General features: G+C 41.8%; 2 protein-coding genes across 13 annotated transcripts in view; one reads left to right on the top strand and one right to left on the bottom strand.

The window, feature by feature from the left end:
* epb41a (erythrocyte membrane protein band 4.1a) overlaps window positions 1-15968 on the bottom strand; it is a 101901-nt gene that overhangs the window by 24000 nt on the left and 61933 nt on the right. For 6 of the 11 annotated variants that reach the window (XM_016666796.1, XM_016666797.1, XM_016666798.1 and 3 more), the window contains 7 exons: window positions 13331-13549; window positions 12959-13046; window positions 8662-8814; window positions 6820-6917; window positions 6543-6718; window positions 5729-5973; window positions 5215-5283 (listed from right to left, as the gene is read on the bottom strand). In XM_016666796.1, coding sequence (XP_016522282.1) covers window positions 5215-5283; window positions 5729-5973; window positions 6543-6718; window positions 6820-6917; window positions 8662-8814; window positions 12959-13046; window positions 13331-13549 — 1048 coding nt within the window. The remainder of the gene's footprint in view (window positions 1-5214; window positions 5284-5728; window positions 5974-6542; window positions 6719-6819; window positions 6918-8661; window positions 8815-12958; window positions 13047-13330; window positions 13550-15968) is intronic. The other 5 variants (XM_016666799.1, XM_016666801.1, XM_016666804.1 and 2 more) reach the window with 1 other exon arrangement.
* LOC107834850 (uncharacterized) lies at window positions 2266-5208 on the top strand. Of its 2 annotated transcripts, none has more exons than XM_016666806.1 (2): window positions 2266-2588; window positions 3135-4854. In XM_016666806.1, the coding sequence occupies exon 2, from the start codon at window positions 3227-3229 to the stop codon at window positions 4127-4129; it is 903 nt and encodes a 300-aa protein (XP_016522292.1). In that variant the 5' UTR covers window positions 2266-2588; window positions 3135-3226; the 3' UTR covers window positions 4130-4854. The 2 variants fall into 2 exon arrangements, 1 of the variants encoding a protein (XP_016522292.1); XR_001660674.1 differs by lacking the exon at window positions 2266-2588 and having other exon boundaries at window positions 2861-4713; window positions 4784-5208.

Below are 15968 nucleotides of genomic sequence, written 5' to 3'. Positions count from 1 at the left end.
CTGAGCTCCTTCCAGGTACGTCAATAAGTCCCGGGCCACAGCCCTTCCCCCTCATAGGCCCTCATAGGAGCTACTGAGCTCCTTCCAGGTACGTCAATAAGTCCCGGGCCACAGCCCTTCCCCCTCATAGGCCCTCATAGGAGCTACTGAGCTCCTTCCAGGTACGTCACCCCCTAAGGGGCGTTTATATTCACTGTCTGCTCCTGAGAACCAAGCAATGAGGAGGTATGTAGAGGATTCCCTCAAGGCTGGAATCATTTGGCCATCCTTGTCTACTGCTGGCGTGGGGTTTTTTTTGGAGGCAAAAAGGATGGGTCTCTAAGGCCATGTATAGATTACAGGGGTCTTAATGACATTACTGTTAAGAATCGGTATCCTCTTCCCCTCATGAATTCTGCTTTTGATCAGATTCAAGGAGCCAAATTTTTCGCAAAACTAGACTTGCGCAATGCATACAATCTTGTTTGCATTAGAGAAGGAGACAAGTGGAAAACCGCATTCAACACCCCCACTGGTCATTACGAGTATCTGGTCATGCCTTTTGGGTTAACCAATGCACCAGCAGTCTTCCAAGCTCTGGTCAATGATGTCTTGAGGGACATGGTTGGGCACTTTGTATTTGTTTACCTTGATGACATTCTTATCTACTCTCAGGAACTGGATTCCCACAAGTGCCATGTTCGGTCGGTTCTTCTTCGCCTCCTCCAGAATCATCTTTTTGTTAAGGCGGAGAAATGTGAGTTCTACACCACTACCACCTGTTTTCTTGGCTACATAATTTCCCCCAACAAGGTGATCATGGATCCCTCTAAGATTTCAGCCATCTCCGAATGGCCCACACCCACGGATAGCAAACAATTACAGATATTTCTTGGATTTGCAAACTTTTACCATCGCTTCATTCGTAATTATAGCCAAGTACCATCTCCTCTTCATGCCATTACCTCGTCCAAGGTCCAATTCATGTGGAGCAAACAGGCAGAGGAGGCCTTCATTAGACTCAAGTCTCTGTTCACCTCTGCTCCAGTTCTCCGGTCCCCTGACCCTGCGAAGCAGTTTATTGTGGAGGTTGATGCCTCTAGCACTGGGGTAGGTGCTGTCCTAAGTCAGAGAACCACTGATGGTCATATTCATCCTTGCCTTCTTTTCTAGGACTTTATCCAGTGCTGAACGTAACTATGATGTGGGGGACAGGGAACTGTTGGTCGTCAAGCTGGCCCTAGAGGAATGGAGACATTGGCTGGAGGGGGCCAAGTAACCATTTCTAGTATGGACGGACCACAAGGACCTGGAGTACTTGAAGGCAGCTAAACGACTCAACCCCAGACAAGCAAGGTGGGCTCTGTTCTTTGGACGGTTTAATTTTGCACTCTCTTACGGACCTGGGACCAAGAACACAAAACCAGATGCCTTGTCAAGAATTCATGAATCCTCCCATTTGGGGGACAGTGGTGCAGAGGAGTTCATCCTCGAAGACTCAGTAAGGCTGACTGTGACCATGATGGAGCTGGAGGAGGAGGTCAGGGATGCCACCCGAGATCTTCTGGTTCCAGCCTCGTGCCCCTCTGACAGACTGTTTGTCCCAGAACACCTGGTTCCCAAGGTTCTCAAGTTCTGCCATAAGTCCCGTCTGTTCTGTCATCCAGGCATCAGCAAGACCTTACAAATTGTCCAGTCTCAATTCTGGTAGCGCCCATTGACCAAGGATGTTAAAGAATTCATTACAGCCTGTCATCAATGCTGCAAAACCTAATCATCTCGTCGCCTACCCTCGGGGCTGCTGCGGCCCCTTCCCATCCCATCACACCCTTGGTCACACATCGCCATGGACTTTATCACAGGTTTGCCAATTTCTGATGGTTTCGCTGTCATGTTGACTATCGTTGACAGNATTCTTATCTACTCTCAGGAACTGGATTCCCACAAGTGCCATGTTCGGTCGGTTCTTCTTCGCCTCCTCCAGAATCATCTTTTTGTTAAGGCGGAGAAATGTGAGTTCTACACCACTACCACCTCTTTTCTTGGCTACATAATTTCCCCCAACAAGGTGATCATGGATCCCTCTAAGATTTCAGCCGTCTCCGAATGGCCCACACCCACGGATCGCAAACAATTAGAGATTTCTTGGATTTGCAAACTTTTACCATCGCTTCATTCATAATTATAGCCAAGTAGCATCTCCTCTTCATGCCATTACCTCGTCCAAGGTCCAATTCATGTGGAGCAAGCAGGCAGAGGAGGCCTTCATTAGACTCAAGTCTCTGTTCACCTCTGCTCCAGTTCTCCGGTCCCCTGACCCTGCAAAGCAGTTTATTGTGGAGGTTGATGCCTCTAGCACTGGGGTAGGTGCTGTCCTCAGTCAGAGAACCACTGATGGTCGTACTCATCCTTGCCTTCTTTTCTAGGACTTTATCCAGTGCTGAACGTAACTATGATGTGGGGGACAGGGAACTGTTGGTTGTCAAGCTGGCCCTAGAGGAATGGAGGCATTGGCTGGAGGGGGCCAAGGAACCATTTCTAGTATGGACGGACTACAAGAACTTGGAGTACTTGAAGGCAGCTAAACGACTCAACCCCAGACAAGCAAGGTGGGCTCTGTTCTTTGGACGGTTTAATTTTGCACTCTCTTACGCACCTGGGACCAAGAACACAAAACCAGATGCCTTGTCAAGAATTCATGAATCCTCCCATTTGGGGGCCAGTGGTGCAGAGGAGTTCATCCTCGAAGACTCAGTGAGGCTGACTGTGACCATGATGGAGCTGGCGGAGGAGGTCAGGGATGCCACCCGAGATCTTCTGGTTCCAGCCTCGTGCCCCTCTGACAGACGGTTTGTCCCAGAACACCTGGTTCTCAAGTTCTGCCATAAGTCCTGTCTGTTCTGTCATCCAGGCATCAGCAAGACCTTACAAATTGTCCAGTCTCAATTCTGGTGGCGCCCATTGACCAAGGATGTTAAAAAATTCATTACAGCCTGTCATCAATGCTGCAAAACCAAATCATCTCGTCGCCCACCCTCGGGGCTGCTGCGGCCCCTTCCCATCCCATCACACCCTTGGTCACACATCGCCATGGACTTTATCACAGGTTTGCCCATTTCTGATGGTTTCGCTGTCATGTTGACTATCGTTGACAGGTTTTCTAAGATGGTCCATCTGGTCCCCCTCAAGAAACTCCCCTCTGCAAAGGAAATGGGGGAGATCATGGCACGGGAGGTTTTCCGCCTCCATGGGCTCTCCACTGACATTGTCTCAGACAGAGGACCTCAATTTGTCTCTCGCTTCTGTGCCATGCTTGGCATATTTGTCAGTTTATTGTCGGGGTTCCATCCCCAAACCGATGGACAGACTGAGAGGGCAAACCAGGAGATCGAGACACAAAGTGTCACTTCGTATCCTTTGTGACACTGACCCTACCAGGTGGTCACACGACCTACTGTGGGTGGAACATGCCTTAAATGCTCTTCCCTCTAGCACCACTGGTCTTTTGCCCTTCTACATTGTCCATGGATTCCAGCCACCGGTGTTCATTATTCTAGAGAGGGAGGCTAAGGTTCCCTCCGCTCACGCTGCAGCTATGAGGTGCCAACGGGTCTGGAGAAAAGCCAGGAGGGCCATGATCAAGATGTCAGAGGTGCAATTCAGATCTGCTAATCGGTACTGTGTCCCTGCATCCACCTACCGAGTTTGCCAGAAGGTCTGGCTGTCTTCTAAGGATCTTCCCCTACGGGTGGAGAGTCGGAAGTTGGCACCTCGTTTCATTGGTCCCTTCCCCATCTCCAAGATTGTGAACCCGGTGGCGGTCCGCCTACAGCTGCCCCGTTCCATGAGGATTCACCCCACATTCCATGTGTCCCAGGTCAAGCCCTACGCCACACCTCGTCTTGAGCCTGCCTCCAAGCCCCCTCCACCTACTCGGTTCCCGGATGAGGACCCCATCTACACTGTTAACCGCATCCTCCGGTCCAAGAGAAGGGGACGTGGCATCCACTACCTGGTTGATTGGGAAGGATATGGACCGGAGGAATGGACCTGGATTCCTGGTCGTTTTGTCATCGACAAGACCGTCCTGAGGAACTCCCACCGCCTCCATCCTGATCAGCCGAAGGGTCCGTCGGGAGCCGGACCTTAGGAGGGGGGTTCTGTCATGTTTCTGGCCCGTCTGCCTGCTTTGTTTTTCTCCTCAGCACTCACCTCCCATCAAGCTCATCTGGTTCACCTGCATGCTGCTGTGCTGGAGCGCAATCAGGTTCATGTCTTCCACCTGTTCACCAGCAGTTATAGTCAGCTCTCAGGCAGGCAGACGGTGCCAGATTTTTGAAAACCTTGGTGTGAGTAGATATCCAGCATTTCCTCCTTACCTGACCATGATCTCGAACACATTTTTTGTCTCTTGGATTTTCCTGCCCTGTCTAGCCCACGTTGGATTCTTCACTGGCTTCTGTTTTCTGGACTCGACTCTGCTTCTGCCTTTCGACCTCTGCCTCCTGCCTCGCCTCTGGATTTGTCTGCCTGATATTGCCTGCACGTGTTGGACCCTTTTCTGCGCCCTGACCACTGTTCTTCGCCTGTCCCTCAGATAAGCTTTGCCTTGTTCTGCTTCGCTGATCCTGTCTCAACCCCTTGACCCCCCAGTTCTGATTCCCCCTGGATGTGTCACCTGCTACTTGCGTCTGTGCTACCTGGACTCCTCATCCTCCACAACACTTTAAGAAGGTTAGTGGCTTGTCTCATTCAGCCTTGGCCCCCAAGACTACAAACCACTAACCTGCTTCTCCGTCCTCAGAGGTTCCTGTCCCATTGCCGGTGGTTGTCTGTCCCATACCCTGATCCTCAATAAAGATCTTGTTTTTTCTACTTTGTGTCTGACTGAAATTTCGGGTCCTCAGTTCTGAGCATTACACTGAAGTAGAGAAGCAATTTCAGCGGTAGTGGTTATTGTCCAGAAATTAATAGCAATATTAATTTCCGATATTGATATTAGCCCAAATTTTCATGTCAGTTAATCATTAAATTTGTGTCAATATTCATTTGGTGTACTGGTTATACTGCTTTTCATTCTTTAAAACTAAATACTCTCTCTTAACCACAAGAGAGAGGTTTTTGTTTTATTCTTTCTTTATCTAAAGTCATTTAAAAGCTTTAAGGACGTGATGTAGGTCTAAAAGTCTGCATTGATATTCTCATGCTGAGTGTTCATGCATTAGGCAAACAAACCTGGTTCTTTTTTTCTTTCTCCCTATTGGTCATGGATGGGGAGTTTCTTCGCTCTCTCTTGGCAACAGTCTAGTAGCATAAAGCTCATAATATTAGTTAGTTCCAGGGAAACCCCAGGCTACAATCTATACATGGGTACACTAGCCATATGTTTTTTTTTATGATGTATGTATAAGGTTTGGCTCTTTCTGCAGATTTTTTTTTTACAAAGGATTATTTTATTTCATTATTTATATTCATACTTTTAAAAATGAGACCCGATGATATAGAGTACACTTGTAGTTTATCATGCAAAGTTACTGTAAATATAAAATATTACTATGCAATAAAATAAATAATTTGTAGCATTTCATTTCCAAATATTTTATTGGAATATGCAAAAAATATCCAATTTGTATGACCTTTCATAATTGTCTTTGATAATTATTTTGCACAGTAAGCTTATGCAGTAGATTCAGTAAAAAACATATTGGCATTGTACTGAATCGCATAAAGTCCATGAAATGTGCCTTACCTTTATCTCTGAAGCAGACTGTGGCTTTGGGCTATGACTCTTGGTATGCTCTGGCTTACATTCTGTCTTTAGCTCCCTCTTCCAATCTGTATGCCGTTGGCTTTTGGGTGTAGAGCCATCAAGATGGCTATGGCGAAGCAGTGTGGGTAGCAGTGGCGATGGCTTTGCCTCACCTGGAGATACTGGTGACATAACAGGAGCACTGACCGGACGATTAGATTTGTTGTCTGGTGTAGTGGCCATAGCTGGGAAAAAGGAGATGCAGTGACCTCACTTTCAAATTCTAATGAAATAACACACAAATTATTCTTTGTAATATCATAAACAAAAAATGTTGTACATTTCAATATACTTTATTTTATTTAGTACCAAATTAAAACAAAAACCTCAAGGTAAACAGTTTATATCCACTTAAATAGAATCCCATTTATTACAATAAAATCATATGGTCTCATTCTGATTGATTTAAAAACTGTCCAATTTTCCTCAAAACATAATGCAATATAACCAAAGTCTGTTATATTGTTTGTATAATTATCATAAAATTAAAGTTGGTTAGAAGGCTGAGCTGACCATAAACATTTGTCTGCTTCAACTATGGGCTGGGTGGATAGAAAGCAGAGAGACAGAAGTTTTTTATGGAAAGGAAAAACACAGTGCAGAGAAATATGGGCAGTAATAAAGTGTATGCGGGACAATAAAGGTTGTTTCTATTCTATTTTACCAAGGCATGTACTAGCATGTGAAGTTGTAAAAGGACTCCTGTAACACACTAACTACGTTGCCACTGTTTTAAACATGTACAGCTCTTTACCTCCATCCAGACTGCGTGAGTTCCTCTTACTGGAAGAGCGTTGGAACATGGGAGCTGGTCTGTCAATCAGAGAGCTGGCCTGCCTGGTCTGAGCCTGAGTCCGTCCACTGTAACGAAATTTAGAGCCTAGTGCCAGGAACTTTCTCGGGGTGGTGGCCATCTCAGTGGAAGTTAACCTGTCCACAAAGAGAGGTTATTATTTAACAGTAAGAATTCAAACACGGAAAACTGTTAAAGCAAAGCTTTGGAAAAGATTTTAAAATATACCATACACTACCTAAAGAAGGTATGATGCTCAACACATACTTTCCACAGCTTCTTGGCGGCCTTGTAATTGGGAAGTTTGAAACCAATTGCACTCTCATACTGTTCTGTCTGTTGAATACAAAACAGAATTTTAAAAGTTAAATGCTGATTTTTTTTTTCTTGATTTCTAGGGATGGGAAAAAAGAACTGGCTCTTGTCTCTACAAGAGCCAGTTCTTTTTTCCCATCCCTAGAAATGGGAACTACTGGGAACTACTGGTTTTCAGTAGTTCAATTCTTGATAAGAGTCATTGACAGTGGAATTTCTATCTAACTTGAACAAACTTGATCATTTTTTATCAATTCCCATCCCTACTAATTTCAGTATTACACTTTTAAAATATTCTGCTCTATCTACTTAAAAAATATTAAGGCAACTATTTGCATAATTTATTTATGATGATCAAACAAGGTCGTTCTTTGTTTAAAGTACTTTATTTTGTTACATGAAAACGATAAATCCAAGTAAAGTGAACTTAATTTTGTCACATAGATTAAGCAAAACTATAATTTGTATAAATTACTCAACTATTTAATGGAATAACTGAAGTTAGCAAGTACACTCTAAGATATAAATAGTTAATTTCACTTAAAAAATTATGCAAACTTATTGCCTCAAAAACATTATCACATTTTTAAAACATATTACTTGATTGAAACAGTTCCTGGCTCCTGCCTGCTTTTTATTTGTTTCTCTGCTCAAACTTTGACAGAAAACATGGAAAGCAGTAATAGTTTGTTCTCTTTTTTTTCAAGATGGCTCCATGAAAATAAGCATACAATTCATGGTGCAGTTTAAAATATGAAAATGTAAATGCATGAAACTACCCAATAAGCACTATACTGCTCTGACATTATAATTGAAGCTTTGGAGTCTACATTTTCACCTTAAACATCTTAAAACTAAATTATGTGAAAAATTAAAAAGTGGCTTAATCAGTTGCTGCTGCTGGTGGCACAATGCATTGTGGGATACCTTGCTGGACAATCCCTACTGTCACATATAAACCCATGTACTAAAACAATAAATAAATAAATAAATTATTGTAACATATAAAAACACATGAAGTTATGTTGTGCGATTTAAGTATTTCAAACTTGATCAGTTTTGTTTAGCAGTACATAAACTAAATAACAAAGACATCTTGACATTATAAGTTACATACAAATAAGGAATTTGATCTAGACTTTTCCATGGTAAACAACATTCTTAAGTTCAAGTGTTCTCATCAAAATGATTTTTTTCTGCCTACATCACCAACAACAACATTACTTTGTTAGCCTACATACGGTATATTAAAAAAAACATTGTCATCGGTGCATATTTTATTTTTCAATACAGAAATCAGTTGTACAAATGTCCTGAAAGTTAAGCATTAACTTAATTGAATTGAATTGAATCTTATTTTTTTAAGTACATAGAGCAGAATTAAACCTCTGATTAAACCTTTGTTTAATCGGTGTACTTCAAATCACTGCTGGTCCATTGGTGCTTGGGATTTCTGATAGCCTCTGGGTAATATTTGGTGTTTTGAAACACTGAATACAACACAGTAGAGATAATATGATTGTTTTTTGTTGTTGTGGGTGAACTTAAAAAGACAGACTAGTCCTTGAGCAATTTATTTTCTGACAAAAGTTACAATGTCTTGTATTTTGAACACATATTTTTGACCTCAATACTGCATATACTTATGTAAAGATGCTAACTTGATTGTTGATTTCACAGATTCAGCAAAATTTACTTCACCACAGATTCATTTTTCTCAGTGTAGTTAGAATAAGTCCGGTTATGGATAACAATGGTTATTTACCTCAGATGGTCGTATTTTGATAAAAAAGCTGCTGTGCTTGTAGGACACCTTAAGGACTTTGGGCCATGGGAACCGGTTGATTCTCAGTTTGTCTTTGTAAACCATCAGGCCACTTGAGCAAACTCCCAGCATGATGTCAACACCATCCAGGTCCTGTCAGAGACAGTAAAATGAGTCTTGCATTCTAAAACTCCTTTCAGATATTCAACACTAAACAAGTAGACAGCCAAAACTGGGTAGTAACTATACTGTAAATACAATCATGGTATTTAATTAAAAGTACAAACCGGATTCCAAAAATGTTGGGACACTAAACAAATTGTGAATAAAAACTGAATGCAATGATGTGGAGATGGCAAATGTCAATATTTTATTCAGAATAGGGCATAGATGGCAGATCAAAAGTTTAATCTGAGTAAATGTAACATTTTAAAGGAAAAATATGTTGATTCAAAATTTCACAGTGTCTACAAATCCCCAAAAAGTTGGGACAAGTAGCAATAAGTGGCTGGAAAAAGGAAATTGAACATATCACAAACAGCTGGAAGACCATTTAACACTAATTAGGTCAATTGACAACATGATTGGGTATAAAAAGAGCTTTTTAGAGTGTCAGCGTCTCTCTGAAGCCAAGATGGTAAGAGGATCACCAATTCCTCCATTGTTGCGCAGCAATGGTGATAGTGCAGCAATACCAGAATGGTGTTATCCCGCGTAAAATAGCAAAGACTTTTAAGTTATCATCATCAACTATGCATAACATCATCAAAAGATTCAGAAAATTTGGCACAATCGCTGTGCGTAAGGGTCAAGGCCATAAAACTCTACTGGATACTCGTGATCTCCGGGCCCTTAAAAGTCACTGCACCTCAAACAGGAATGCCACTGTCAAGGAAATAACAGCATGGAATACTTCCAGAAAGCATCGTCAGTGAACACAATCCACCGTCCCATCCGCCACTGCCAGCTGAAACTCTACAGAGCAAAGAGGAAGTCATTTCTAAGCAAGCTCCACAAACTCAGCCGTTTGTACTGGGCCAGGGGTCATTTAAAATGGAGTGAGGCAAAACGGAAGACTGTTCTGTGGTCAGATGAGTCACGATTTGAAGTTCTTTCAATCTAATAACTACATAAAGCAGTATTTTTTTCGTTTGTCCACTGCCTTTTCCTTTAAACTAAAAATATGTTAGCACAGATTTAATATCAATAAAACCCAAAGCTGTGAGCCTGTAAATAAATAATGAGGAATATTATAATAATTTTTCATAGCCAAAGTTAAGCCTATTGAAGTACAACATTTTGATGCCCTCTGCGTGGCTTGATGCAATTTTGGTTCCCAGAATTCTGATTCATAACACAAAAAAGAAAAAATCAATATATGTCATGGAACATATTTTAATATGTCTTATTTATTGGTACTAATCATTAAAAATGTTTTAGCAAATAGTCATTTTCACTTGTTAAAACAGAATTTATATGAATTATGCAAACTTATATAATTGTGGGGACAAGGTTGGAACCTCAGAAAAATTATGATGAAAAGAATGAATTTACATGAAGTTAAGAAAATGATGGTCTATCCTGACCATCCTCTTTATGAGAATGTCTCAGTAAAGCAGAGTGTCATTAGTCAGAAACTGCTTCAAATGTGATATAATAAAGACAGGAGATCTTTCCTGCCCAAAGCCATCACCAACAATAACTCTGAAGAGTTTTTAATTAATTTAACAAACAACAACATTTCATTTCCTTTTAGGATTAATAAAGTATTTTTCAATTTGAATTGAATTTGAATTAGGCTAGTTTTGATACTTCTACCAACTAGTGACAACTCAATCATTTGTTGAGCATGTTTTTTTATATATTGTTCATTTATTAGAGTTGATTAATATAGCACTGGTATCAAATGACATAATTATTTTCAGTAAGTACTTTGACATCATTATATGGCAAAAACTATAATGCAAATACCTTTAAAAATACTAGCCAAAACAGCCTGCAGAGTAATTTTCTTGGTTTTGATTGCCTGATTGATTAGTGCCTAAAGAGCCATATAGATTTGAAAAAGAGTGACATCTTGAGTCTAGAAGTGCCTGCCAAATGGTCAAGCAGGCATTTAAAGTGGTACAGTATTTGGCTTTGGTGTGAAGCGGCCGGGATGAGGATCAGTGTCTCCAAATCCAAGCTCATGGTCTTGAGCCGGTGTTACGTCGATTCACGTTTCCCCATCAGATACTGTTTCCCCAGCATCTCGTTTCCTTGCCACTCCACAACGCCTTGCCCTGGCGGCAAAATACGTGCATGTTTGTTCAGCGTTCTTGTCTAGAGAACTACGGACACCATGAAAGCTCATACGTGTTTCAACGAAGTTGTCCCACTTTATTCACTTTAATCAACTACGCTCTCATAATACACAAACACTCATGCACGCGCACACACACACACACACGCACACACACACACACACACAGATATATATGTGTATATAATTTCCCATTCAAATGCTCGGAAACAAAGCTGGTGAGGCAGCAGCAAGCTGAGCCTCACCTTGGATTCCGCAACCTCTCGCTAACTGCAATGTTTTCCATTGTGTGGGAGCATGTTCCTCCTATCTGTACAACGCCAGCGAGAAAGAAGCGAGAAAGAAGTGGTTTTGAGTTGTACTTCAACCTTTTTTTCCCTTTGCTGTGGACCATAACACTAAATTAATAATACCTACATTTCCAAGTTTCATTGAATTAACGGAATTACTCTACTGCGGCAGCGCAGCTAAGGATGGCATGTAAAAGAATAGTCTTTTTGCCCTCCAGCGTTGTCTGCATGGGCAAAATTTCCGTATATAGACAATAACATGCAGGGGATCTATATTTGTAAATCTGGTTACAAATATAGTGCCTCACGTGCTATGAACCTCACTGCACGTCACTGCTACATATTGTATCTAATATATACATTAGATGTACTATTATAGCCCATTCTTATAGCTCTGTGTAACCTAAAACAGGGGCAATGCCTCTTAGTGCTCAATATCACCCATCAGATTCTGTTCCCCCTGTGTTAAAGTGGGGGAACAGTATATGATGGATGGCTTTTAGCCATCAGGATGCATTCCCCCTGTTTAAAACAGGGGGAACAGTATCTGATGAATTATGGCCATCAGATATTGTTATAGGGTGTCTGGGCTCTCCCTTAGAGAGAGAAGCTCAGTCATACGGTAGGGACTAAAGAGTAGGGCCACTGCTCCTCCATGGAGGAGCCAGTTGAGGTAGCTTGGGAATCTAGTTAGGATGCCTCCTGGATGCCTCCCTAGTGAGGTGTTCTTGCCACGTCCCATCAGAAGGAGACCCAGAGGAAGACCCAGGACACACTGGAGAGAATATGGCCTGGGCATGGGAATGCCTCAGGATACCCTAGGAGGAGCTGGCCAAAGTGGCTAGGGGGAAGGAAGCCTTGCATGTCCCTACTTAGGTTGCTATCCCCGTGACCCGGATGGATGGATGGACGGATGGATGGATGGTTGGATGGATGGATGGAGAAACATCAGGTGTTGAATAAGGCTGCTCTGATGGACTTTTTTTGGTGTCCTCAAGGTGGGAAATGGCATAGGGAAGGCATTATATTGAGTTGTGACAGATGAAGTATGCGAATGTTGTGGAGTCATTGCACTAAGAAGCGGGAGCGATGGTGAGATCAGAGTGTGGGAATACCATTTTTGGGAGAAAATTTTTAAACAAACTTGCAACAGGAACCTCTGTGAGTGCAAAGGTGACATCCTAGAAGTCCATGCTGTTTTGAAGTTGTGATGAGGTCTGCTGGTAAAGGTGTGTGATGGCTGAGCAGAAGGAGTTGCAAAGAGGACCCAGTGTGTCCTGGGTACCAGAGAGTCGTGGCCTTGGTGTTGGATGAAAGACACTACAGAAAGGCTAAGAGGCAAACCGAAGACAGGAACTGCATCATCGGTTATAGGTTGGGCGATTGTTCCAAGGTAGTCTCGATGGAGTGAGACAGCAGGGAGAGCAGAACATGCCAGGTAAGCTAGCTATGCACAAACGTGGCAGGAAAACCACACCATACTGGCCAATAACCAGACTGAGGTAAAATCCAGAAGTAATTTACCTTGAGAAAACACCAAAAATAGTTAGGAAAGCAAGGCCAGTAATGTTAAACAAACTTTTGTCAATCTTAATCAGATAGGGAAGCGGCAGCCAAGTGGGCCAGTTTCCTCTTGCATTTGTTATTGTATGACTTGTACATGAATGTTGGGGAAACTGAGACTGAAAAGCCCACTTCAGCTCACCTTAGCCTGGTGAAGGTCCACCCCATACATAGAGAGTTTTTTGGCATTCTCCAAAAACATCAGGTCTGCCTGAGCTGGACACATTATCCTGCCAAAAGAAAGAAATAGAAATGTAACAATTTATACATTGAAAAATGGGAAAAACAAAATATATCGTTCTACATTATTAATGAATGAGTCATTCATTAATGATGCGCTGTATTGTGTTAGATACACTGCAGAAATCAAAGAACAGTGTTGAACAATACTATTAAAGTGCCTCAGATAATAAAATGCAGTCAGACCATTAAAAAGACATAGAAATAAAGTGGATAATAATTTGAGAATGTAAAAACCATTTCCATCACTGGTTGACTTAGACCGTAATCTCACCTATATGTACGATGCAGCTCCATCATTTTGTCCTCCAGCTCCTTTGTCTGACCTGAGGCCATTTTCATCTCCTTAGCATAATCATTGCCGTGCACCTCAGGGTCATACTCACCCAGCTCTGACTGCAAGGCATAGGAACCTAGCAGAGCCAGGGTAACAAATGAGCAAGGAAGACGTCCCTGTAGGATGTCTTTCCGCAGCTGCAGACACAGGTAGTACCTTTAATGTACAAAACAGAAATAATTCATCAGTTACAATTTTTCAAGGAAAATTGAAATGGGCTTTTAATGGAAGTCTGAACAGAGCAATTAAGCTGAACATCTTCTACAGAAGGTTCAGTTCAGGGACAAGCTCATCATCATCATCATCTCGTGCCCCCACACAAACAGACATCCCACCTTCCTCTGACCCACAGCTTTCCTGTCCATCTTCCACCTCAGTCATGGACTCTTCTGCTTCCGAAAGTTTGTCTTGTGGAAGCAGAATCAGGACCAAATCAGGAGATGTTGCTGCTCCCTTTGGTTCCAATACCAAAGGAAACTCACCCATCAGTCATCACTGACTGATCAATGACCTGACATCCCACATCATGAAGGTCTTGGAGAGACTCCTGTTGGCTCACTTGAGTAAGCAAATAAGCGCATATCAAGACCCCCTGCAGTTTGCTTATTGCGATGGATTTGGAGTTGAAGACACTATCCTACACTGCTTCAGCAAAACCCACTGTCATCTGGACAAAGCAGGCAGCACCATGAGGATCATGTTGTTTGATTTCTCCAGTGTATCTCACTCAATGCAACCTGATCTGATTTGTGAGAAACTCCAGAAGACACAGGACTCATCCTGTGTCTTCTGGAGTTTCTCACAGAGCCTTAACAATCGCCTCGATCTATATATGACTACCTAATAAACAGACCACAGTTTGTGAGACTGAAGGACTGTGTGTCTAACCAGGTGGTCAGCATCACAGGAGCACCACAGGGAACTGTACTCTCACTATTCTTTTCACTCTATACACTTCACACTTCCAGCACAAATCCGACTTCTGTCATCTACAGAAATACTTAAATGACTCTGCAGTTGTTGGGTATATCAGAGATGGACAAGAGGCTGAGTATGTGGGAACAGTCATCTCATCTTGAATATGAACAAAACAAAGGAGATGATTGCAGATATCAGGAGAAACAGAGTTAGATCAAATCCTGTTTCCATCATGGGAGAAGAAATGGAGGTGGTTCATCAGTGTTCATCTCAACAACAATCTGAACTGGAGATGCAACAGTGAAGAGTCTATAAGAAGAGACAAAGCAGACTAGACTTCCTCTGGAAGGAAGCTGAGATCCTTCACAGTTTGTATCAAGATGCTTCAGATCTTCTATAAGTCTGTTGTTGAGAGTTTTATCTCTTCTGCTGTCATCTGTTGAGGCAGCAGCATCAGAGACCAAAAAAGGCACAACAGCCTGATAAAGAAGGCTGGTTCTGTTCTGGTTCTGTTCTGGAACGACTGTGGAACCTCTGAGATGACAATGCAAAAAAGGATTTGTCGTAAAATCAAGAAAATTGTGGAGAACCCTTAGTCTCCACAGTGTCTTCAGTCAAAGGCTTCTTCAAATTCACTGTAATACAATCCGCAGATCTTGGCAGAGCTTTCCTGTCAACAGCCATCACTATCTACAATAATTCTTTGAAGAATTCAAATTCATATGAGTTACAATGACATTTAACTTCATTTTGGGATCAAATCTTTTTGAATCCAATGCCACAAGCTTAGCTCAGCTATCTTTAGGCAGTTTCACCCATTCTTCTTTGCAGTTCTTCTCCAGTTCCATCAGGTTGGATGGGAGATGTCTGTGCAGACATGTTCAGATCTCTCCGAGATGTTTAATCAGATTCAAGTCTGGACTCTAGCTTGGCCACTCCATGACTTTCAGACTGGCGTTTGTCTGAAAATGTATGTCTCTTTACATTACTTCTTTCATTTTTCCCTCTATAAATAAAAACAGCCATAAAAACATGTAGAGCCATATAGTCATATAGAGTCCCTATAAGTATTTCTGCAACTAGTTCCAAGAAGATGAAGCAGAAAACTGAAAAGATTTATTTCCAAGTTCGGTTCGGAGTATAGACAAATAGATTGAAGAAATTTTTCACGAAAGAAAACTCATCTGTTCCTCCAAATTTGAGATTAAGAGCCCAAAAGCAATGACTCTCAATCACACTTGGACATAATTAGAAGTTGTTGCAAAACATATACTTCTGGAAGTAGTTTTACTGTACTTTTTGCTTCCACTTGAGCAATGCTATTTTAAAGAGTATATATCATGCTTTTAAATCCTCGCTTTTTACATGTAAATCAATCACTTATGGTCCATATAAAGTGGAACTGCAATGCTTTGATCTGAATTCCTTGTGATTGTAGGCACCACAGACTCATTGTTTATCCCTGTTCTGAGGTGTGTTTTATAGCAACTTTTTTTGCTGTGGTTTTTTTTTAAAAGTGAATGAGATATTTCATGTCCTGCCTATCACAATTACAAATTATTGTGATTAACGATAATATTGTCATTTTGAGACCATTGTTAAGTAATAGCATAAAAATTGTCGATAACACTTTATTTGAAGGGGGTTGAATAAGACT

This window comes from Poecilia formosa, unplaced genomic scaffold (genome assembly GCF_000485575.1).
Source record: "Poecilia formosa unplaced genomic scaffold, Poecilia_formosa-5.1.2 Scaffold800, whole genome shotgun sequence".
In the NCBI taxonomy this organism is placed as follows: Eukaryota; Metazoa; Chordata; class Actinopteri; order Cyprinodontiformes; family Poeciliidae; genus Poecilia; species Poecilia formosa.
The sequence above is the reverse complement of the archived record's forward strand: the minus strand, read 5'-3'. Positions and strand labels throughout refer to the sequence as shown.

Coding starts and splice junctions, on each gene's coding strand:
- LOC107834850 (XM_016666806.1), top strand. CDS start 3,227: ATGGGCTCTCCACTGACATTGTCTCAGACAGAGGACCTCAATTTGTCT.